The following is a 25,026-nucleotide window of genomic DNA, read 5'->3' as shown; positions in this document are numbered from 1 at the left end:
AAATTTCCATCAGCCCAAAAACCTTATACGCGAACGGGGAAGACTACTTGCGAACGCAAGAGAAACCTTTCCAAGGTTACACGATCGCGTAAGCCAAATTGCGACCGCATAGAGTCGTGCCCTTGCCTCCCAAACCTCCCATTCCTTCATCGCGAACGTGGCACCACCCACGCGTTCGCGATGCACTGACCTACCAAGCTTCGTGATCGCATAAGCAATCTCGGGATTGCACAGCACCAATCCACACCTACCAAATTTTAGAGTTGCGCGATCGCGGCCCCTCTTCCACGATTGCGTAAGAGGAAACCAGAACTGGCAGGCACCATAACTCCAGCCATTCCTAAATGATCCGAAATGCGCCGAACAAGGTCCGAATCACACCGGAGGTCCCCGAGACCTCAACCAAATATACCAACAAGTCCTAAAATATCATACGAACACGCTCGAAGCGTCAAATCACATAAAAACACTAGAATCACAAATCGCATATCTATTCAAGCCAAAGAACTTATGAAGTTCCGAATTCTGAAACAAATATAGATTCACACCAAAATAACTCCGATTGACACCAAATTTTGCAAACAAAACGTAAATGATATTACACATCTAATCCAGCTTCCGGAATTGCAATCCGGCCCTGATATAAGAAATTCCACTCCCCGGCAAACTTTTCAAAGTGCGCCATAAGTAAATTGATGAAAGCTTGGGAATGAGATTATTTTGAGGTTATAAGTATTATGCTATTTCAAACAAGTGGTAAGTAAATTCGTGAAGGTGAAAGGGTAAGCGAATCGAAGAAAATAAGTTTCGTCGAGGTTTGACGTTTTGGGATAAAATACGGTCCAAGCTATAATACCCCATATTTATGGACTAGTGTCATACAAGGTACCATATGACCATGATAATAAGATGTATAAAATGTGTTAAAAGTGAGTAATATTTTAAGAAATTTGAGATAATTCTTGATTATGTGGATTATTGGTTAATGGAGGAATTAACAAGTTAATTAAGATTAGTGGGCAATTAATTAATAACCTTGGGATGAGACCTAACCCATTCCGAACGTGCCAGCACCATCCCTTTCCCATGTTATGACTCTTGAAAGAGAATTAAAGGTGGCTCACTTGAAAAGGGTAGGTGACACCAAGCTTGAAAGTGGGGCCCACTTTCTTTAATAAAAAAAATCACCTCCCCTAATTCATTAGAGGAAATCCATAGCTAATGGATAGAATTCTCTTTCTCAATATGCTTAATTACATAACGTAACATCAAGATTACATAACGGATGGAATTCTCTTTCTCAAGATTACATAACGTAATAGCAACGAAATTTGCAATTCTAAGGGAACCCGATATAATCTTTCTCAAGAATATCATACGGATTCTTCCCTATACTTCTATCTGCCATTACGTGTTGCTGCAATCAACGTGTGTTAGAGGGATTGTCAAGAGAATCGACTCAGGTATGTTAAGGCTATCCCTTCTTTCCTTTTGGCATGATCCATACCATACAAATGAAACGAGCAAATGCACAACTTCCATAAATGACTCTATTCATAGAAGTATTAGAGGTGCCTATGTTCTTGAATTCCCATATGTCTTATTATTCTAACGTCTGTTCATGGGTCTCAGAAAATACGTAAGTTGATTTCATTATATTAATCAAAGGCATAATGGTCTTATGACACTCCGAAATATTTTTGTCACGACCCAAACCCCGCACTGGTCGTGATGGCGCCTCTCGTGAAGACAAGGGCAGCCAACTAACCCAACTCGACTCTTTCAAAAATAGTTAAGCATAAATGAACAGCAAAAATATGACTTTAATACTAATTAACGAAATTACAACCCAACACAACCCTAATCGGGGTGTCACAAGTCACGAGCAACTATTAGAATATAACTACCACTACAAGTCTGAATTGTACAAATAGGACTGATAAAACAAAGGAAGAACATGCGGTGCTGCGAACGCTGGCAGTCACCTTGGTAATCTCCATTAACTTAGCCTCTGATCATCTCAAAACCCGCTACCGGGTGAACAAATACCTGCATCTGCACACGAGGTGCAGGGAGTAAAGTGAGTACTCCAACTCAGTGAGTAAGAAAAATAAATAATAACTGAGCGGTAAGAAATCACGTAAAGCAAACCATCATGTTATATAGAAGCAGGGTACAATCCTTTGAGAAAACAGTAAGGCTGTGAAATCTTTGGAAAATATCTTGGCTCAGTTTAAAGCTCTTTTGAAAATGATCCTTTCAACAGTTACGAAAACGATTTCAAAATAGTTAGTGCTGATAAGCACAGAAAAATCCACCCCTCGGGCACCAATACCACCGTATAACAGGTAAAAAGGCAAGTAAATATGCAAGATGCGCACATAAAAGTTCCCCCCTCGAACAACATCTCAAAACAGTACCAGCCCCTCGGGCTCACTCTCAGAAACACTCTCAGCCCCTCGGGCTCTCTCTCTAAGACCACTCTCAGAACAGTATCATATAGTAACCGTTGCGGCGTGCAGCCCGATCCACATATCGCTGCGGCGTGGAGCCCGATCCATATCTCGCTGCGGCGTGCAGCCCGATCCACATGGGTACCCGCGCTCACTGTGGGGGTGCAAACTCCGAAGGGGCCCCTTACGGCCCAAGCGCAATATCAAGCCACCTCGTGGCATATAACTTAAGGCCTGAAAGCCTTCTCACATCACACTCAAGTCCTGAAAGCCTCCTCACACAACACTCGAGGCCTGAAAGCCTCCTCACATAACACTCGAGGCCTGAAAGCCTCCTCACCTCACTCACATATATCCTCACATATGGCCCTCGGCCTCACTCAGTCCAGAAAACATCATAAGCCCCTCGGGCATCAATAAAATAGTAGTGCGTAGCCCAAACAACAGTGGAAATATCATTTAAGTCTCAAAGTTCAATTAAAGCGGCTGACTTTGTAAAAACAGTATAATCAACAGGACTGAGTTCAAGTAGTATATCAAAATAGTGAGGAAACAGTGATAAAAATCCCCGAAGGGTTCAGATAATTGGCGCGAAGCCCAAATATGGCAATCAGCCCAAATCATGATATTAACAAATAAGGTTCAGTCAAATACGTGGTAAAATCATCAATCGGGACGGACCAAGTCACAATCCCCAACGGTGCTCTACCCCACGCTCGCTATCCGGCGTGCAAGTCACCTCAATATAGCACTATGATGTGCAAATCCGGGGTTTCAAACCCTCAGGATATCATTTATAATCATTACTCACCTCGAACCGATAAAATCTCTAGCTCGCAACGCCTTTGCCCCTCAAATCGGCCTCCACGCGCGTCGAATCTATCCAAAATCAGAGCGAATACATCACAATAGGCTAAGGGGACATAACCCAATCGAAAAGAATCGAAAAACATCGAAAATCACGAAATTTGCAAAACCGGAGCCCCGGGATCTCAACCAAAAGTGCCAATCCATCTTAAAACATCATTCAAACTTGATCCAATCATCAAAACACCACAAATAACACCAAAACCCTCAAATTACATCGGATTCAAGCCTAAGTTTCCCAAAAACTTCCGAAACATGCATTTGATCAAAAACCCAACCAAACGACGTCTGAATGACCTGAAACTTTACGCGCACATCCCAAATCACATAACGAAGCTACAGCAACTCTCGGAATTCCATTCCGACCCTCGGATCAAAATCTCACCTATAAACCGGAAATTGCCAAAATACTAACTTTGCCAATTCAAGCGTAATTCTACACCGGACCTCCAAAACCAATTTCGATCACGCTCCTAAGTCATAAATCACCCAACGAAGCTAACCAAATCATAAAAATTCTGATCCAAGCTCATATACAAATAAGTCAACTCTTGGTCAAACCTTCCAAATTCAAAGCTTTCAACTGAGACTGTTCTTCCAAATTCATACCGATTCCCGTGAAAACCAAAACCAACAAGATGCATCAGTCATAAAATATCGTACGGAGCAAGTCATGCCCGAGAACTGGCGATCAAAGTGCAAAAGCTCAAAACGACTAGTTGGGTCGTTACAATTTTATTGACGTACTTCTCATGCATTGCATTCATTTACATTGACCATGACCAGATGGTGTTATATATGCGTATATATGTATGTATATATGTATATGGGATATGGGAAAAGGTTGTGATATTATATACGCACCACCACCTGATCAGCTGGTATACGTGGATGATTTGCCCACAGTGGCCGAGATGATATGATGGGATGCCCTTAGAGGCTTGATGATGTTATGAATGCATATACCCATGCATGGTATGACATTTATACGCATATGCATGACATTATAATATTAAATGATGCACAGAGCTATTCAGATATACATGTTGAGTCTTTTACTCCATGTTTCTCTCATGTCTATTGATTATGGATTTTTATTCCTTACATACTCGGTACATCATTTGTACAGATGTCCCTTTTGCCTGGGGATGCTGCGTTTCATGCCCACAGGTCTTGATAGACAGGTTGAGAGTCCTCCAAGTAGGCTATATGCTCAACGGAAGGTGTTGGTGCGCTCCATTTGCTCCGGAGTTGCTTATTTGGATAGTATGATTTAGACATGTATTGATTGGTCTGTCGGGACCCTGTCGCGGCCTTATGACGTTTATGTACTCTTAGAGGCTTGTAGACATATGTCATGAATATGAAAGATTGTATGGCCTTGTCGGCCTATGTTCAGTGTATGAGTGATTATTTAGGCCTTATAGGCCCGTATGTCATATGTATAAGTCAGTATATCAGGTTGGGTTGTTTTATGTCAAGTGTCCTCTCATGTTTTATTCTTGTTACCTCATACGACCCTTATGGCCCATTTACCTATGTTAATGTAATGATAAAGATACGTTACGTTGGTACTTGGTTGAGTAAAGTCACCGAGTGCCCATCGCGGCCCATCAGTTTGGGTCGTGACAAAAGTGGTATAAGAGCAATTCTATCCTAGGGAGTCTACAAGTCGTGTCTAGTAGAGTCTTGTTTATGGGTGTGTCGTACACCACAGTTATAAGTAGGAGGCTACAGGGCATTTAGGACCGTCACTCTTTCTTCTTACTCTATATCGTATGGTAGAGCTCGGTTGTAAGAACTCAATTTCCTAAACTCTATCTTATTCATAATACGACGATGCCTATATCTAGAAAGACGGTGGGTAAGAGATATAGTTGTGGAAGAGTTGAGTCAGAGGAACTCGATTTTTGATGATGTTGGTGAACAAGATAAACTAAACATGAATTTGGGACTGAGTGATTTGACAATAGTCGGCATCATGAGAATTTCACATTGCATTCTAGCGATAATAGAATGGACGGCGGAAGAATAACCTTTAAAGGTCATTCAGGACGATGATGTGAGCAAAGTTAGGCTTAAGGTACTATGTGTGCCAGTTATACTAGGTGTCACCCTCGTGAGTAAGGAAATTTGTTATCCTTGGTACAGAAGGATTACCGCAAGGCGAGTAAGGGTCATCGATGATGTGAAAAGACGCCAAAGATGTAGCACTAAATCTTAGTACTCCCCTAAAGGGGGAATATGAGCGATGTGGAATTAAGACAGAATTAAGTGGTTCTAGTAACTATGGAATGGTAAAGGAAGAATGCGATAAAAATGAGAAAGGGATGAGATTGCACTTATTCAAATATTACATATATGCTATGATTCCAGAATATTGTGCAAGCACGACGTCAGGGAGATGAAGTAAGGGTTCCTGCCCGAGATGTTATTGATAAATTAGGACCCAGTGCGAGACGTAAGTTAAGACAAAGGAAATAACCAAAGAAAGATCACGTGGAATATTGATATGAGAATGGGTCAGCAAGTTGTTAGTAGTTGGTTCAGGAAGATCCTAGTTATGGCTAGACAAGAGGATACAGACAAATCAGCAGATCGTGCAAGATAAACATAGTGAACCCCAACATAATAAATTCAGCCTCACTGTTATGACATTGTAATCCTTGAGAAATATTCAGATAGGAGTTGGGGTAGTTAAAGCTACCATATGAGTGTTAGGGAAATAAAAGAGAATGCCACTGGGAAGACAGTCAAAATATCAGTTCAGAAGCAACCCTACAAGCACAAGGGCGTGGAGGTAAGTAACTACGGATTATTATAGGCAAGGAAGGACATCAAAAAGGTCCGTCGAGTATACAATGTAATGAGCTCACAACTTTACAAAAGTCCGAGGGTCCTCCCTAAGTACTACAATGAAAGAATAGCTAAGGAAATAAGGAAGAAGGCTTGAACCGAAGCACAGTGACATAAAGAGGAAATGGTCTTGTAACAACAGTCTCACAACAACATTGTATGCACTCCAAAAGAAAGTGGCACCTACCGTGGCTAATGAACGGGGAGTAAAATCAAAAGTAGTATTCGAGACCATATGAGTTGCACAACAATTCTGACATGCGTGGGAACTAAGATTAGATAAGTATGCACGCAACAAGGGGGCAGAAAGACTAGGGAAAGTAATTGCCTACATTTAAAGAAAGTTGAGAAGGAACGCAAGGAATTATTTGATCAATGATCCAGAGTTAGTTACGTTATGAAAGCACTTAAGGTTTCGGAGTATTATCCATGCATCATATATGTGACAATCATACAACCATAGAAGACTCTGGTATAAGTTAAAAGAAAGAATTGAGTCCAGGTCGTAGACAAGGGATAGAATTGTTAGATGATGGTATCACGGATATTCCATAGCGTCTATGAAAGGCTAAAGTAATAACTAGTACCATGAGCCGCAGATCCGAAGATAGCTTAAGCTTACATAAAGGTTGATCAGAAGGAAGAGGAAACTAAAGAGTTACATCAACGAAGTAAATCAGGAGTCTGATTATTTGACCCTGAAAATTATAGACATCATGATTGAGAACATTGCAAAATCAATCTTAATATCAGAGGTACAAGAGAGATAGTACAACAATCATATTCTATAACGGCCCTACGTTAGAGCCAGTTAGTAAAGTACCGGCCTCTTAAGAAGTCAGTATGAGGATCCCACCAGATTGCGTGTTATAATAAAGCTTCAAGTTGTGGATGTGAATTATACCTATGTGGAAGGGAGGTCATGAAAGAGCTAGAAGATACTATGCAAGATTTTAAGGTAAGTAAGGCAAAGGTGAACAATGTACGAGATACTCAAATGCAGAAGGTTGTGAATAGTCCATACTTCGATTAAAAGGCTAGAAGCGCGGGATGCAGTATCCAAGAATGATAACAGAGTCGTCAATGGCATACCTTCCAGCCTATGGTTTCTAGGAATCGAGAGGTCTAGTTAAGAGAGTAAAGAAGAGTTTGAGACGAAGTGATGTCCCGCTTGATGTTCCAGAATAACACGAGGAAATCTATTGCGCAAGCAAGTTGAAGGAAGGTTGCGAGTAGTATAAATGGATATGTGTAGGTCGCAAGCTAAAATATGGTAAAGCGACAAGATTTTAGGAAGACACGAGTAAGGATAAGAAGAGGCAAGTGAGAAGGTGACGAAAATGGACGAGTCCTCGGGATTAAGCCGTAAGAACAAGAGAGCTGATAGTTTCTCTAAGTTATAAATAGCTCACTATAGCCCGAATGAACTCAAAGGAGTCTAAGACTAGTAGCATTTAGAAGAATGGAATGTTGCCCTGGTAGTAGAATGAGGGTGTAACTATGTAAATAAAGGATGATGTTTGGACCTTTGATTAAGTAATGATTTGAAGAAAAAGGGGGATTTCATGAATTATATAGGATTAAAATACCCACGTAAGGTGAATCACATTAGTATGCTAAAAAATACGATTATGGAAGTATATTATCGCCCCGGGAGGATTAGGAAAGTCACTTCAGATAATTCTCGATGTGACGTAAGCCCTAGTGATAATGCATTACGTAAGAGGTTCCAAGTTATCAGTGGTAGATTATGGATCAACGTTAAGGTGAATCGACAATAGACGGATAAAGTTCCAACGTATGAGAGGAGATAAGGATTCCATCCTTTAGATGAACAGTAATAAGGAAGCATTGAAGGACTTGGATTTATACATATATGATAAGCAGCGGAAGAGTAACCTGGAGCTTGGTAACAGACCTCAGTAGCGATAAAATGAAGTAAGAGTTATGGTATAGTATGACCTATCATGATGCATTAAAGTCATACGGGTAGATAACCGGGTCTATGAAATAAGGTATACCAATATTCGTAAGTTCCACAAAATACCGAGCGAAGAACATCAGTATACCTATAGATGCCATGAGGGACATCTTGTCAAGCTCTGTATATGTTTACAAAGTGAGGCCTAGAGATTGGCTAAAAGTTGGAGGAAGAAGGGGAAAAGAGTCGCGTAGACGCACATACAAGGAAAAAGTCGTACAGGCTGCATGACAGAAGGTAGCAACAGTTACGAGATTGGAAGGATTCCGACCACAAGTCATGGTGTGAGAAAGAGGTCTAAAGGGGCGAGTGCCCTGGCATTTGGATTTATTCACAGAACATGATGGCAAGGACAGTATTAAAACCATTCGTAAGAGCTATCCGTTTATGAGACCGATAAGTGCATCAACCAACATTCGAGGATGAATGTTCCAAAGGGGGGAATGATGTTACACCCCATATCTTCGTACGTGAAAGTGCGCCATAAGTAAATTGATGAAAGCTTGGGAATGAGATTATTTTGAGGTTATAAGCATTATGCTATTTCAAACAAGTGGTAAGTAAATTCGTGAAGGTGAAAGGGTAAGCGAATCGAAGAAAATAAGTTTCGTCGAAGTTTGACGTTTTGGGATAAAATACGGTCCGAGCTATAATACCCCGATTTACGGACTAGTGTCATATAAGGTACCACATGACCATGATAGTAAGATGTATAAAGTGTGTTGAAAGTGAGTAGTATTTTAAGTAATTTGAGATAATTCTTGATTATGTGAAATATTGGTAATAGGGGAATTAATAAATTAACTAAAATTAGCCGGTAATTAATTAATAACCTTGGGATAATACCGAACCCCTCCCCAACGTGGCAGCACCCCCACTTTCCCATGTTATGACTCTTGAAAGAGAATTAAAGGTGGCACACTTGAAAAGGATAGGTGACACCAAGCTTGAAAAGTGGGGCCCGCTCTCTTTAATAAAAGAAATCACCTCGCCTAATTCATTAAGAAGAAATACATAGCTAATGGATGGAATTCTCTTTCTCAATATGATTAATTACATAACGTAAGAACAAGATTACATAACGGATGGAATTCTCTTTCTCAAGATTACATAACGTAATAACAACGACATTTGCAATTCTAAGCGAGCCTGATATAATCTTTCTCAAGAATATCAAACGGATTTTTCCCTACTTCGATTCGCCGTTACATGTTGTCGTAATCAACATGTGTTAGAGGTATTGTCAAGAGAATCGACTCAGGTATGTTAAGGCTATCCCTTCTTTCCTTTTGGCATGATCCATACGATACAAATGAAACGAGCAAATGCACAACTTCCATAAATGACTCTATTCATAGAAGTATCAAAAGTGCCTATGTTCCTGAATTCCCATATGTCTTATTATTCTATCGTCTGTTCATGGGTCTCAGAAAATACATAAGTTGATTTCATGATATTAATCAAAGGCATAATGGTGTTATGACACTCTGAAAGATTTTATTGACGTGCTTCTCATTCATTGCATTCATTTACATTGACTTATGACCAAATGGCGTTATATATGTGTATATATGTATGTATATATGTATATGGGATATGAAAAAAGGTTACAGCGTTATATACGCACCACCACCTAATCAGCTGGTATACGTTGATGATTCGCCCACCTTTTTAAATAACAAATTAATCATTTAAGACAAAAAAGCGAATTTAAAAAAATAAAAAAATTAGGAAGAAGAGCACAAAAAATAAAATGGTGGACTACCCGATGTTGAGGTCCAGAACTCAAAGTGAAATTTTTTAATTGGCTATCATCACAAACAAGAAAAAGAAATAAACGCACATAACATAATAGCTTAAGTATTGAGCATTGACGGTGTCAAAAATATTTACTCCTTCTGATCAATTTAAACGATAATTGTATTTCATTCTATTAAGTAGCACTTATTGGCGAATATCTAAAATAAATTATAAATAACCTAATATAATATGTCGATTTACACCAAAAGAAAATCGGTACATGAATTTTTTTGTGTTCATGCAGTTTCAGCGAACATTATAAAATAAATTCCTTGTGTTATTGATATATATAAATTAATTCCTAATATAAAAAGGATAAAATTAAAATTGAAGAGTGAAACAGATATACTAATTAATGAAGGAAGAAAATTATCATAAATTATAAAATCATTGGTATAAAATAACCTCAATCAAAAAAGAGTTACGGATGTAAATAAATAATGGAAATCGGAGAATTTGTAGTGTTTTCGTGAAGTTATTGAAACTCCAATGTATTTTTACATTAGAGACAAATCAGTAGAAAGAAAAAGAAAATGATTCCATTTCTGTTGATTCCACAAAGCAAATCCAGTTAGATTTTTTAGATTTGGAGACAATGTGAGAGAATATTTGGAGGGTTAAAAATATGGCAGAAATTAGGAGTGAAAAACTATAGTTTTAGTATAATGGTGAGATAGAAGATTAATAGATCAAAACTGATCCGTTGATTCGTGGGCAAGTCATTAGTGTTTAATTTTTGAATATCTGTTCTATTTGTGTATAAATCTGCTATATTTGGAATAAATAAAGAATGCTTTTCTTTAGATAAATAATCTTAAAAAAAAAGTGATCTACGGTCTAAAAATTCCCATGAAGGAAACTGATAATTAACAAAGTGACATCTATAAGCCCATAGATAACGGAGCTATATTTAATCTAAAATCGAACAATAGAGGCAAATTTGATTATTTTCCCTTTATATAATGGTAATAGATTATTTAATATTGCAGATTCTTTAAAACTCATTTTTAATTGGTGTTAAAATATCCGCAACAAGGTACCGAGAGAGTTGGGAGAGATGAGGTTGAGCTTCATTCGACCCATCTCATGTTGCGCTGTTTCTTCTTCATGTCCAGCAACCTCAGTCAAACCTCAAACGCCGCTATTTCTAAGGCAACCCATCTTCAAAACAACCTTATCAGACCTCAAGAAATGGCACCTTTGGGCTAAATCCCTAGCTTCTTCTGTGGGTTCCACTTTCTTGGACCTAGACAATGGTCCAGACTCCGACCTGTTGCTCCGAGAGCTAAATTGGCTCGTAGAAGATGCACTCGAACAACCCAAATCACTCTCACTCCAAACCCACAACAATTATAACGATAATGCCACCCCAGTTTCAATCAGGACATCTTTAGAAGAACTATATATGTTGTGGAAACAAAGGGTAGAAGAAAGAAGGCCGTTTCAGTATGTGGTGGGTTGTGAGCATTGGAGGGATTTGGTTTTGAGTGTAGAAGAAGGGGTTTTAATACCAAGGCCTGAGACCGAGCTGATTGTGGACCTTGTAGAAGATTCTATTAAGGAGAATGAGGAGTTAAGGGAAGGCCTATGGGCTGATTTAGGGACTGGAAGTGGTGCACTTGCTATTGGGATTGCAAGGATTTTGGGTAATTCTGGTAGACTTGTTGCTACTGACTTAAGCCCTCTTGCTGCTGCTGTTGCATCTTATAATGTGCAGAGGTACGGTTTGGAGGTTAGTGCTTTCTTCATACTGGCTCTTAATATGCTTCTTGTTTGATCTTTAAAGCTAATTGAATCAATTTCGACTTTAAAAAGTTTGCAGTATTAGTTATAGCTTGTTTGGATGGTTGTTTACCTGTTGTATCGTATTGTATTGTTACATTAAATTTAATATTTTGTTTTGATTGTTACTTAAATTTTATTGTATCGTATCGTTTAAACCCGTTGTTACATAACAATGAAAAGTGCCACTTTATGGAACGACCGATTTGGTGTGGTCGCGTCGTTTCATTAGTTTTTCTCTCATCTAGCTCTTTTTTATTATTAAATAATCTTATTTATCCGTTACCCCAACCTTTTTATATAATAATATTACCTCGTCCCTTACTTTTTCTTTATAATATTTCAAGTTTATTCTTCGTATTGTTTGTGCATGACATCATGAAACGACGACAAACAATACAATCTAACCAAACATTGTATACATCAAAACGATATAGTACAATACAATACAATACGATACGATACATTATGCAACGATACATAACAACCATTGAAACAAGCTGTAATTAGTCTTGAAAATGTATGATGTTGGCCTCAAATGAATTAACAAACATGGTTAGCGGGAATTCATATAGCCGACCCCAACTTGTTTGGAACTAAGGACTAGTCGTTGTTGTGGTTAGTCTAGCAAAAGTGGTGATTCTTAAAATCTGTGGCTGAAGAAGATGAATGAGAATTTGGGTTCTCTTGATAAAAAAATCAGATTTTTCTACCTACTTATAGAATTAGTGAATTGTGTATGGCAGGAAAAAGTGTTGGTAAAGCAAGGATCCTGGTATGAACCATTGAGAGATGATGAAGGAGAACTTGTGGGACTGGTTAGTAATCCACCATATATTCCAAGCAAAGATATTGGTGGGCTACAAGCTGAAGTAGCTAGACATGAACCTAGACTAGCGTTGGATGGCGGAGTAAGTGGTATGAATGACCTTATCCATCTTTGTGATGGGGCTGTTTCAATGTTGAAACCTGGTGGTTTCTTTGCATTTGAGGTAACCACTCATATTGAGATGAGTAATCATGATTTTGAGCATATCTTCTTAGATACTTCCATTGCAAAAATCTCTCTTTTTATTTGCTTATTAATGCTCTTCATCATGGTGCTGCAGACAAATGGTGAAGAACAGACCAAATTCTTAGTCCACTATATTGAGACTAAGAAGCAAGACAGCTTTTCTAAAGTAAAGATGATATCAGATTTTGCCGGCATCCGTAGATTTATAACTGGATTTAGAGGAAGATGATCTGTAACAGAGAGAGCCAAAGAAATTAAAGAGGAAAGATGTGGACCAATACTGTTCTCTTGGGTCTGAAAATGTCAACTACGATACTTGGACTTTGCTGAATGATATTAATTTTTTGATTATCTTTGATCTTGTGCAAAGAATTTTTAACCTCTCAAGTACACACTAAGAAAAGTGAATAGCATGGGCTAGCCAGTTTTCGGACTGGTAATTGAAAAATAGCCAACGTTCGCAAAGTCATTGTAAACTAGCCACTATTTTGCTGCAATACGGAAAGTTCCAGCATAATATACCGGAGATTGGTGCACTTGTGTATATTATGCTGGAATATTTTCCGAATTTTGAACAATGTAAATCTGGCTATTTTTGAATTTCATCCCCAAGAAAAAGACACTCGTAGTTACCAAATAGCATATCACTCTTCAATACTAGAATATAGTTTGAACAATGTAACAAAATACACTGCTTTCTGCTTGCATCTAATGAAACGAGGATGAGATTTAACATGATCTAACTATGCGCAGTGGCGGGAATAAATATGTGGATAATGCAGTGGAATCAACAATATGAATTGTTCTACAATTGCACAAAAGTACAATATCTTCTCTGAAATTTATTGCACCTCAAATAATACAAGTCCAGGCAGGATCATCAGATGTACAAAGATTTACTCAGTTTTGTACCTCCTACTCAATCCAAAAGGATCTTTGATAAAAAACCGAGCATCGCAGTAGATAAATGCTGCCACATAATTAGGATGCTATTTACAAATGGATCAGCTAAATCAGCACATTTTTACTTCCTTAGCCAAGCCAACGTATGGCTTCTCCCTTGATGAGAAGCTCGGTCATCTTCGCGTGATGCATAAGGAAACCTTAAAGATATCGCTTCGTGTGTTATTATCCTCATTTTTTGTTTTGTCCTGATTTTAGGGGCAGTGGATGTTGAACCATCAAAAGAGTGGCATGCACAAATTCATAGCAAATTTTGATGCATGTACTTATGAAGACCTTCTCCATTGCTTCTTTCCTTTCATCTGATTCAACTTGAAAGGACTCCAAGTCTTTCTGCGCTTTGGAGTCTCGCAAAAAAGTCCAGAAGCTAGAGCTTGCTGGAGCCACAGCTCGAATTCTTCATCTTCGTCTGTCATCTCAGCATCCAAATCCCAGGGATACCTGCTTGAATTGGATCTCTGGGTTGATTTCTCTAATCCAACCATGTTTACATGGAAACTCGGCCTATGGGTATTCGGTCTACAGGCCATACCCTGCACAGAGGAGATTGGTCAACACAAGTACTAGCAGAAAAGGTCATTTTCCTAATCTTTTTTCACAATAATAGCTTTTCTTTTTTCATAACAATAGTTTTGATGCCAGGATTATTCTATTACTTACACAGGAGCAATGACTACCAGTTCTGGCAAAATAAGTTGCACAGAGACGACAACACGGAAGCCAAACATATTTGATATTTTATTTTTTCCAACAGGTTGAAATCAATTTCTTATCCACCAGCTTCATGTCACTCGGTCATCACATGTACACAATAGGTTGATTTATCCCCCCCCCCCCCCCCCCTCCAAAAAAAAAAATTATCAACATACATAGAAAACGATGACAATGATGTTTAGAAGATGGAGTAAATTCCCTGGATGGTCACCCAACTTATGGAGATATCCCACCAGTCACTTTTGTTTCTTTTAAGACAACAAAAGTCACCCATCTATTGCTATTTGACTTAGAAAATAAATCACACGTTTGACATGCCATATCATATTAAAATTCTATTTTTTAATAATAAAACTCACTTAATCCATGATCCTTATATATATGAGAGTTTAAATTAGCAAATATTGGTCCTGCCTCATACTTTCTTTTCACAAGTATTACAAATTCCACAATGAGAAACAAACATGAGCTGCATAGTGGAAAGCCATGGTTTTGTGAATGTGTCTTTTGACGTGGAAGGAGTGGTTGACCTTCGTAAGCAATAAAAAGGTTGTTACCAGAGTTGGTATTAAACATCTCCATCTTACGTTTGCATTTGTGACACGTTTTATTTAAATTAGCATATATCGTGAGAGTTTCAAAAATACTGGAGGTTCAATTCATTGGATCAACTTTTGGCATATAACAGCAACAATACTTGATTGACAGTTTATATGCAACATTTTAAGGCATAATGATCCGAGCTAAAGCATAATGATCCGAGCTAACTTATCAGTTGTGCAAATTCTAGAATCCTAAATCATTTTTCTTATAATTTAGTGGTCTAAATGAATAAAGTAGGAATAGTTTACTTCATAAAAGTACTCTCAGTTACCAATTTAGTGAACCATGGATTTAAAGATCATGAATTAAATGAGTTTTATTATTAAAAAATTAAGTTTTAATATAACATAGTGTGTAAATTTGTGGTATTTATTTTTTGAGTCAATTGGCAATAGTTGGGAACTTTGTTGTCCTGAGAGGAACAAAAATGACTATGCTGAGATATCTCCATAAGTTGGGTGACCATCCAAGGAATTTACTCAATGAATGTGTCATGAAAGCAATGATGCAAAACAGACAAAAAGAGCCAACTGAAGCATCCTCCAGATAAGTTTAAACCTATATCTGACTTTGTAACGAGTAATAACAGAGAACACTGACCTGACATATGGCCCATTCTGACACATCGAATATCTTGCCCTCGGCACAGACGAATGCACGAGGTATCTCCGCCTGAATGACAAGTAAATACGGAACATATGAAGAATGAACATTTTATTGGTACACAGAGAACAGAAAAATGTGAAAAGATATAAAAAGCATGAGCTGAAAATGTGGTTATCATAAGAAAAATTACATACTAAAGGAAGAGAAACCACTATAAACGTGCCGCTAAATGCTGACTTCAAATCTTTGGATTTGACCTTTGTCTAGTTCTGGCATACTAATTGGCCAGAGTTTTAACAGTTTGATTGAAATCCTCTAGGCATATGAAAACACAACTCATAAACAGTTAAAAACACCAAACACCCCTGTATATCATAGCTTGATCACAAAAAACATGTTAAGATAAGAACAAACCAGAGGAATGTTGCAGACAAAGATTAAGAATGACCAAACCAGAAGAAAATTTCAGACAGAGATGATGGATTTACTTATTTGCAACATTAAGAATTCACAGCTTTGTAATAAATGTGAGGTGAAAATTAAGTACATGAGTACCCAAGGAATTTGAATGGTTTAAGTATTTTATTGATAATTTGATTCCTATATTATCTATTGAAAATCTAACTAGACATATAATGATCAAGTATAAGATGCCATAAAGATTTTCACCTTGCTTTGAGAACCCATAATTAAAAATATACTTCCAAGATATTCAGGAAATGATAGTATCAACTGAACTAGTAAAAGAACTAAATGGAACACTAATTTGCATCAATCCTTCAGCACAAAGAAATTACTCTGAAAATTAATACCTTTTGTGGTCGATTAAAAACCAACGATCCTTTGTATTCTACCCATCCATCTCCATCTTTGGCTTGATGATATTGACAACAATCCTGAACACCAATAGCTTTCTTTAATATTTGAACAAGTGAAAGAGAGCAACAGCAATCATAACAGACAATTCCGAGGATGACCAACCTGGCACCATCTTGCCTTGGCCTTTGTCCTATTGGTGCAGATCCAAATGTGCGAGTTGCCACATTTTGTGCAATGGATACGCCTCGACTCTTCGGCGCAGTAGTTAGAGGACTCCTGCACCATACCAAATAAGTCATTTTGAAATATATTCTCCCTGTTAAAGGATCTGAAGATAAACTTTGGCAGCTTATTTATGACATGAAAGAAATCGACATAGAACTGGTGGCTTGCATGAAAGACATTCTTTGTTTTTTAAAGATCGATCCGTAACTAATTGCATCAAGTTCCCTTGGTAAACATTACAAAGCTGAACAGGCTCTTAATTAAAATCCAAGTTTCATATATCAGTCTTAGACTCGTACCTAAGGCTGTATGTGGGCCGGTCTGGGACCGGGACCGGACCGGGCCCGCGGTCCTAACGGGCTAAACGGTCACGGCGGGCCGGTCCTGGTGGGCCGGTCCCTTAATGGGTAGGAAGCCCGTGATGGGCCGGTCTTGTACACGAGGCCCACGAGACCGGGACCGCTAAGCCCGGGACCGGCAGGCGGTCCTGGGCCGGTTCAACCGGGCCTAGCGGTCCTAACGGGCTCCAACGGCTATTTTTTAAAAAAAAAAATTTTTTTTTTTAAAAAAATAGCCAACGGTCAGATTTTAAAATCTAGCCGTTGGCCTTTAATTTTCAACCGTTTGGAACTTTAAAAAATAGCCATTTGGCCCCCAAACTTTATATAATTACACTTTTCCCCAATTCTCAACTATAAATACCCCTCATTCTTTCATTTTTACTCACCAATTCATCAATCTATCTCAATCTCTCTCAATCTATATCTAATTTCTCTTCTATAATTGCTTATTTTATTATTGCAATTTCGTGAAAAATTGTGAAGTTGGTGAATTGAAGTATTCAAGTCTTCAAGTCTTCAACGATTTTCAATTTTCAAGAAGTTGTTCGGCAATTCGGTAAACTCGTTCCAACTCTTAACTTTTAAGAATATATTTTTGTGTGTTTAGTTTGCATAATTGTAATTAATATGGCATTTTCTTTGAAAAAAATATTTGGTGGTAAGGGAAAAGCTAAAATTGGTGAAAGTAGTCTCCAACCTACTACCCTTCCCCCGGCTCCCCGACCCAGACCTATTACCCGTCCTGCTGCTCCTATAAGGGAATATATATACATAACATACAATATATACTACAAGAAAATATATAAGGGAATATATATACATAACATACAATATATACTACACCAAATTATATAATGGAATATATATACATAACATACAATATATACTACAAGAAAATACATAAGGGAATATATATACATAACATACAATATATAGTACACTATACTAGTATACTATACTAGTATACTATATATATTATATTTACATGAAGAAGTAGTACTATATATACTACAAAACAAGATTTTTCAAAATGAGGGCCCCACCCCCAATGACCACCAACGGTCATATTAATTGCACAAATAGCCGTTTTTTTTTTAAATTTACAAAACTAACCTTTCTCTAACACTATAAGTACCCCCCTCCCTCTTCTTCATTTCAATACTCAATACTCATTTCTCAATCTAAATTTCTCTCAATCTCTCAATCTCCAATTTTCAAGACTTCAAGTCTCAATCTCAATTTTCAAGTTAAATCATGCCTCGTTCGGAAAGAGTGCGCTTATTTGTGTCGCAATACTATGAAGTGCTTGAAGAAAATGAAGAAGGCCAAATATTAAAGTGCAAGAACTGTGGAAGAGTCTTAAATTTTCGTTCAGGGTGTACCACAGGCATTTTAAGGAGGCATATAAAGTACTGTGTTGAGGGTATTTATCCGCAAATTCGTCTTTAAGATTTTTCAACAATTTGTGTTATTTTAAAATTATTAGACGTATTTATGCTTCATGTTGTACTTTGTTATTAATTTATTATGCATGCCAATTTAGTTTTACTATTGATTTGTTATTTTACATTTTCGTCAAACACTTTAATAATTAGATTTCTATATTATATATACCACATATATTTATATAGCCATGCATAAGAGCAATTTATATATATACATACACATATGGTTTACAAGAAATTGCCCTAAATAAAAAAAATTAAAAAAAAAAAAAGCCCAGAAATAAAAAAAGCCCGTTAGGCCCGCTAAGCCCACGAGCCCGGCCCATTTAGCCCAGGACCATATGGGCTTAGGCCCGTCACGGGCTGGTCCTACCCGTTGAGCCCACGAAGCCCGGGACCGCTAAGCCCAGGCCCGTTTAGCCCGGCCCGTTTAGCCCATTTAGGCCCGGGCCCGGGACCACATACAGCCTTACTCGTACCATAAAATTTCTTATTCCAGTAAAATTCTTTCTTCCGATAATTCCAGGGTATCTTACAATTTCTGCATACTCCCAGAAATTGTCATTTCATCTTAAAAGCTTTAACGTGGATCTTTTTGGTTGGGCAACAAGTATCGCATGATATAATTTGGTGTCATCATAGCAAGAATACGATGGTTCAACGAAGGACGGTGCAGACATTGAATCTACTCTTTACCAGTTAAACTGATAACACTAGTTCATTGAAACCTTTCCCGCGTTAATAATTTTATTTGCAGGATAAGATGTTGAATTATGTTCAAGCATTAGTAAAATTGTTAAGCGGCCTGCTAGTGTCTGAGTCACCAGGTACAACTACTAGTTCAGTCAGATAGTTGTACCTGGTTAGAAGTGCTAGCTGATCTTTGCATTACACTCTTAGACTCTTCCTTTCTGAGTTGCTCATCATAGTCTCGCTTCTTGACAGCATCAGAAAGAACCTGAAAACAAATGGAAGTATCAGAAAACCATAATGGTCAGTTTGCATCTCAAACAAATACGAAGCAATAATACTTTGATAATAACAATTACCAGATAAATCAAATTTTAAGATAGTAATCACCTCATATGCACATTGAAGTTTCTTAAATGATTCACTGGCAAGTGAACTTCCCATGTTTTTGTCCGGGTGCACAAGCATTGCCTGAAGCATTACATGTATATAAAAATAACATCAAACTGAAGGTAAATGACATCATCGGATCAAACATAAGATTTTAATATTTTGCGTCAAAGAATGTCATAGACATTTAGATGCCTAATTCAAATCCATCAAACTAATTAGAGGGTTTAAAATCTCTCTGTTCATATCATTGTATACACTGTTTCCAGAACCCCAAGTTAGTATCAATCTGACATGTAACGAGATCAGAAAAGACGGATGAGCAACCAACATCAATATGATACATTGTAATTCGTTATAAGGTCATTTGGATAAGGAACTCCTGTAGATGTCTCTCACACTCATCAACAACAACAACAACCCAGTAAAATCCCACAGGGGAGGTAATTCGCACTCATCACTTGGCTTTAAATACCTCTCACTCAAAGAAGATAATATTAAACTTTTGCCTGGATGTCTGGCAAAGCTCAAGTCTATCTGGCAACATTTGACTTGTTAGAAGGTAGATTAATCTTGATAACTTTCTAACCGAGAAATTGTACCTTTGCAAGACAAACTGAAGGAAACAAGGACAAAAAAATTATGATTAGACGTGACTTCCCGCGGACAATAAGTTAATAATGTATAGATTAGTTACGCCAGTATATATGTGAGAGAATACATTTGCACACATGCATCCTCATTTGCCTTCCTCCACTAAGTTACTAGTCATAAATGTATATTAAACCAAAACTAATTTATTGTCCACAAAAAAAAAAGTCATGACCAGGTCCTTATTTGCCTGATTTCAGTTGCTCATGTCTATTTGCATAAAACAGCTCGCAACAATACAAGGCAGATGGCAATTTTATTATTATCAGTAATTTAAAGAGATAATAGTTGAAGATTTTGCTAAAAAAGTGTTATAGTTCTTAAATTCGAGGGAATAACACTAAAGGAAAGAAGAGGAGTCTGCTCTAGCAGTTTTAGATCCCACTGGAAGTTTTCCCAATTAATAATAGCTGTCATTGAACAGCATTGACCTCTTCTGTAGGCATCAAGGCCGAATCAACTACATTTAGCAACCAAGTACCAGTCACTCTAATGGAGAGGCAACTAAGATTTCTAAGTGAAGGAATGAACAGAAAGATAATACATAGTGTGTGAAAAAAATAACACACCTTTTTCCGATATTCTTTTTTCAACAGCACAGCATCAATTTTCTTTTGCCGAGAAACCCCTAGTGCTTCATAATGATCTGCACTATCTAATATCCGCTTCATCTCAATAAGCGAATTTCCATCTTCTCTAATTACTTGCTTAACAGGGGGTTCTTTCTGTTTGGTAACAACTGATGAAGTAGAAGCAGCATCGCTGAATGTTTTGCTTTTGCAAGCGTGAACCTTTTCAGGTTCATCCACAGGAACAGATGATTCATAATCTGTGGAGAAGTCATCCTCAGTAAACGATTCAGACTCTTTATAATCTTCAACGTGTGTGCGTTCACTCAAATTGTCACACCACTGGAGTAAGTAGTTCATTAAGTCATTGGAGAGGAACGCAAGGTTTATTGAGAGACCAACTCCAAGATATCCAACTCGAACTTTTACACAATACATAGCATATATGGTAGCCATAAGTACCACAAGTCTTGCATGGTTTAATGAAAATAGATAACCTACAAAGCCACAAAAATAAGGATCAAAGGTTGCACAACATCTGAAAATATGGTATATCATACATATAAATTTTCCCATGGAAAAGTAAATTAACTTTCGAAATTTAGCATATCGAAGCAATACCATAAGGAACATGAAAAGAAGTTCAAAGAGTAGGATTACTCCATAGTATCTCTTTTCTGTCTTAATTTAAATTTTTTAAGTTACATGTGCTCCCAGGACAGGAAAATTCTGAAGTCCAAACAAACAACATCCATCCAGTCCACACATCGAATAGTCCAGATCCTATATCTGCAGCCGAATCCAGCTGGCTGAGCAGGGATATACAATTGAATTAAGCGCTAGTTTTCATGCAATGTAATCCATCTAAATTTTATTGCTCGCCTAACCCCAATGATAATAATAGACAAATGTCTTGCCAAGTTTTCGTCTTCATGGGGAATGTTGTAGAGCAAATAAAATAAAGCTATATTTACTTTGGGTTGCATATAAGATTTAATAAAATCTCAAGTAATGAAGAGATTCAAGCAAGCAATAATGTCACCCTTCAAGTGATATCACACTATCTAGTCACATGTCCATTTATTAGGTCTCACTTTTTACTGAATAAGAATGGTTTCACCCATGAATGAAAAGAATACATGCACATGAAGTTGAGCAATTTGGTCAAACTAGTTGCATTAGATGGAACAAACTAACCTCCAACTATGAACAATACACCAGTAATCCAAAAGTTGGCATACATCCACAAAACTAGAATAGCAAAGAGCCCCACAATGAAAAGCCCAGGAGTGCAACCCAAATACTGAACAGCAGCACCTGCAGCACCCTGAAAAGCAAATCAGTATAAGATATCATCAGCACCTCATTATTGAAAAGGAAAAGGAAACAAGTGGAATAGCATACTGTATTTTTTCGCTAAAAGGAAAGGCCAATGAGTAGTAGTGGCACAAGACTAAAAAAGAAGCTAGAAGAGACTTTTTTCAGTAACCATCTATATCTTTCCTTTCTCATTGAAGAATTAGAGATGAAATTGAAGTTCAAGCACTCTAATTGAACTATAAATTATAAATACGGAAAATTTTGAATTTTAAAATATACTCCATTCAATTAGCATGGACATCTGTATGGCCCTAAACACAGGGAAAAGAGTGGTACTTGCTTTATGTCTAATACAACCTTCAAGGAATTGGATTTTTAAGTAATACTACAATATAATAATCTTGAACATCGCCAAGAAATATATAATTTCTCATGTGAATAAGAAAAAGTGAACTTAATAAGCATGACATCTATGAAAAAATCATCACAAGAACCAAAAACTGTAGTACTTGCTCATAGAATCCCCTGCGAAAGATACTTGTGAGCAAAGTCCCTACACAAGCACTTTTGGACACTACTGCAGCATTAATTTAAACAACAACCAGTCGATATGTTCAAATCTTATGTAGTATGTCATTAAATGCCTTAACAAGTACAATGCATATGCAATAAAACCAGAATCAAACTGATTGATCGACCAATTAATGAAGAGGAAGCAGATCCTACCAATTCTCACAAATCAGACAAAAAAAGTAGAAAGCTACAGATAAAGAAAGCATCTAGCAAAATCACAAACAGAAATGGAGTAGAAGCATACCATACTAAGGAGCACGTAGACCAGACATGACATCGATGTTAAACTTAGAAAACAGCTCCACATAATAACCAGCAATGCGGCGGATCCAAGCCCAACAAACGATCGACATCCCCGTACTAAACAATCTTTCCAGTATCTGAACAAGATAAAGAGCCCTTTTCCTAGTTTTGCACATCCACAACAAACAATTGGCCAATGCCGCTCAATAAAAATTGCAATTTTATCCCTAAAACAGCCAGCAGCTGTCCTCACAACAGAGTAACAATCCTTTTTTGATTGCAACCACATCCAAGCTTGTTTAAATAACCCAATGTCCTCCATTACTAAACTAATATACACACAGCTAACTGAAAAACTACAATGCCCAAAACCCCCAAATTTCTAAAATGTTCCAAACACCAGCTATTGGTAACCATCATTTTGATATGAGAACAACTCATATGACCAAACCTGTGAAATCATAGCATTAATAACAGACATATCTGCTAAACAAAAGATCAGCTCTCTAATTGAGGCATATAGAACAAAACCCAGATCATAAGCACCCAAGTAGCAGAAACAAGTAAAGACAAGATCCACAAGATTCCATCTTCACGCAGCAAAAAGTAGTATTAGATGGAGAGTGGCAGTTGATACATGAGATAAGAACCAAAAAGACAAAAAAAAACAGTAATTTGCTTCACATGTACGTTTCCAAAAAAGCAACCCCCAATAAATATAAGCACAAGACTTGGTACTTTTTTGACTTGAACAATCACAAAGTTTCCATCTTTAACTTGGTTACAAGTGAGTGTGTGTTGAATGTATTGTCAAAAAACGAATCTTGATTCTTCTTCACCTTTTCTCTTTGAGTGTGATTTTCTTATTTTGGGTGAAGAAACCCTAGGCTTTTTCAGGGAATCCTTGTGAAAAAGGTGCTAAACATAAGGTTAAAAAGTTTCAAAAGGAAAAGAAGCAGAGAGAGAGAGAGAGAGTATGTGTGTGTGAGAGAGAGAAAGAGACAAGAGTGATGATGATAGAGAGAATGTGTATGATGACTTGTCTTTTAGTGTGTGTGTGTGAGAGAGAGAGAGAGAAGAGTTTAGTTTATGGAAATCTATGGCATTTACTTAAATTTAGGTTTAACAAATAACAGGGGATAATAATCATGATGATTGGACCCCATTTTCCACTGTTTCTCTTTTTCATTTTATTATCCAGTTACTTAAATTTTTGTTTTTTTAAGGTGTTAGTCGAAGTTGACTCATGACACAAGAAGGCAATGTCTTCCGGTATATTTACATGTGCTCCATATATGATATATCTAACTAAATAATCTAATGTCAGTTGTTCAAAATAAAATTTTATCTCTATATATCTTACTTATGACTAAAGTAATTATTATTTATTTTGTAGTCATTGATTGATAGTGAACGCGAATAAATTTTACTTCAAACTCGTTCATCTTTATGGACAGGAATTAAAAACCAATACTAGATCTTTAAATGTTTTCTTTAATCTGCCACAGCTCCTATTTTAGTGTAATGTACTATGATTAGGTAAAGTTTGGTAATATCCAGAACAAATAAAGAGAGACTAGGGTCACTAAATTATACAAGTAATTGACCAATTATGTAAGCAAACAAAGCTCAGCTGGTTATAATTCATTGTCTTCTCCATTAGTGCTACAAAGTGCAGCTGGCATTGTCTCAAATTGCTTGTCCCCATTTTTTTTTATATATAGTTGCCATGTCATCATTTCTACTAAGCTAGGTCCTCTAATCATGATTGTATTCGAATAACATTTCCAAATGTCAAACTAAGCTAGCTAACTCCTTCAAGTCTTTAATTATGGTTGTATTCTTAGTCAAAGATCTAATGTCATATATAGTTCAAAGGATGTAATTATTCATTGTTAAATTGTGTTATCTCGGCATTATTCAGAGGACGTAATTATTCAAGTCTTTTCGAACTACGCTTTCACTTGTAGATCTAATTAAATCTCAGACATGTGATAGCGTAATTCGAAAAGACTGCATGATTCCATGGCACTTCATGAAACGGAGGTTTGCAATCTTCTTCCATAGATCTAACCTTACCTCCCAAATACGTAAGACCGACGACTTCCGGAAAATAACAT

The 25,026-nt window shown here is 37.2% G+C and overlaps 2 protein-coding genes across 2 annotated transcripts; one reads left to right on the top strand and one right to left on the bottom strand.

Moving 5' to 3' along the window:
* The first annotated feature begins 10,954 nt into the window (after window positions 1–10,954).
* LOC109216340 (release factor glutamine methyltransferase) lies at window positions 10,955–13,112 on the top strand. Its single transcript, XM_019380482.1, has 3 exons — window positions 10,955–11,689; window positions 12,486–12,731; window positions 12,849–13,112. Exons 1-3 carry the CDS (start codon window positions 11,015–11,017, stop codon window positions 12,981–12,983), a joined length of 1,056 nt encoding a protein of 351 aa, XP_019236027.1. The 5' UTR covers window positions 10,955–11,014; the 3' UTR covers window positions 12,984–13,112.
* Window positions 13,113–13,522: 410 nt separating this feature from the next.
* Window positions 13,523–23,990, bottom strand: LOC109216339. The gene is made up of 9 exons (XM_019380481.1): window positions 22,908–23,990; window positions 21,968–22,097; window positions 20,771–21,267; window positions 19,551–19,631; window positions 19,330–19,428; window positions 16,622–16,735; window positions 16,453–16,536; window positions 15,635–15,706; window positions 13,523–14,250 (listed from the first exon to the last, which is right to left on the bottom strand). Exons 1-9 carry the CDS (start codon window positions 23,226–23,228, stop codon window positions 13,984–13,986), a joined length of 1,665 nt encoding a protein of 554 aa, XP_019236026.1. The 5' UTR covers window positions 23,229–23,990; the 3' UTR covers window positions 13,523–13,983.
* Between the last annotated feature and the right edge of the window lie 1,036 nt (window positions 23,991–25,026).

This window comes from Nicotiana attenuata, unplaced genomic scaffold (assembly GCF_001879085.1).
Source record: "Nicotiana attenuata strain UT unplaced genomic scaffold, NIATTr2, whole genome shotgun sequence".
Taxonomy (NCBI): Eukaryota; Viridiplantae; Streptophyta; class Magnoliopsida; order Solanales; family Solanaceae; genus Nicotiana; species Nicotiana attenuata.
Note: the sequence above shows the minus strand (reverse complement) of the source record. Positions and strands in the feature narration are given on the sequence as shown.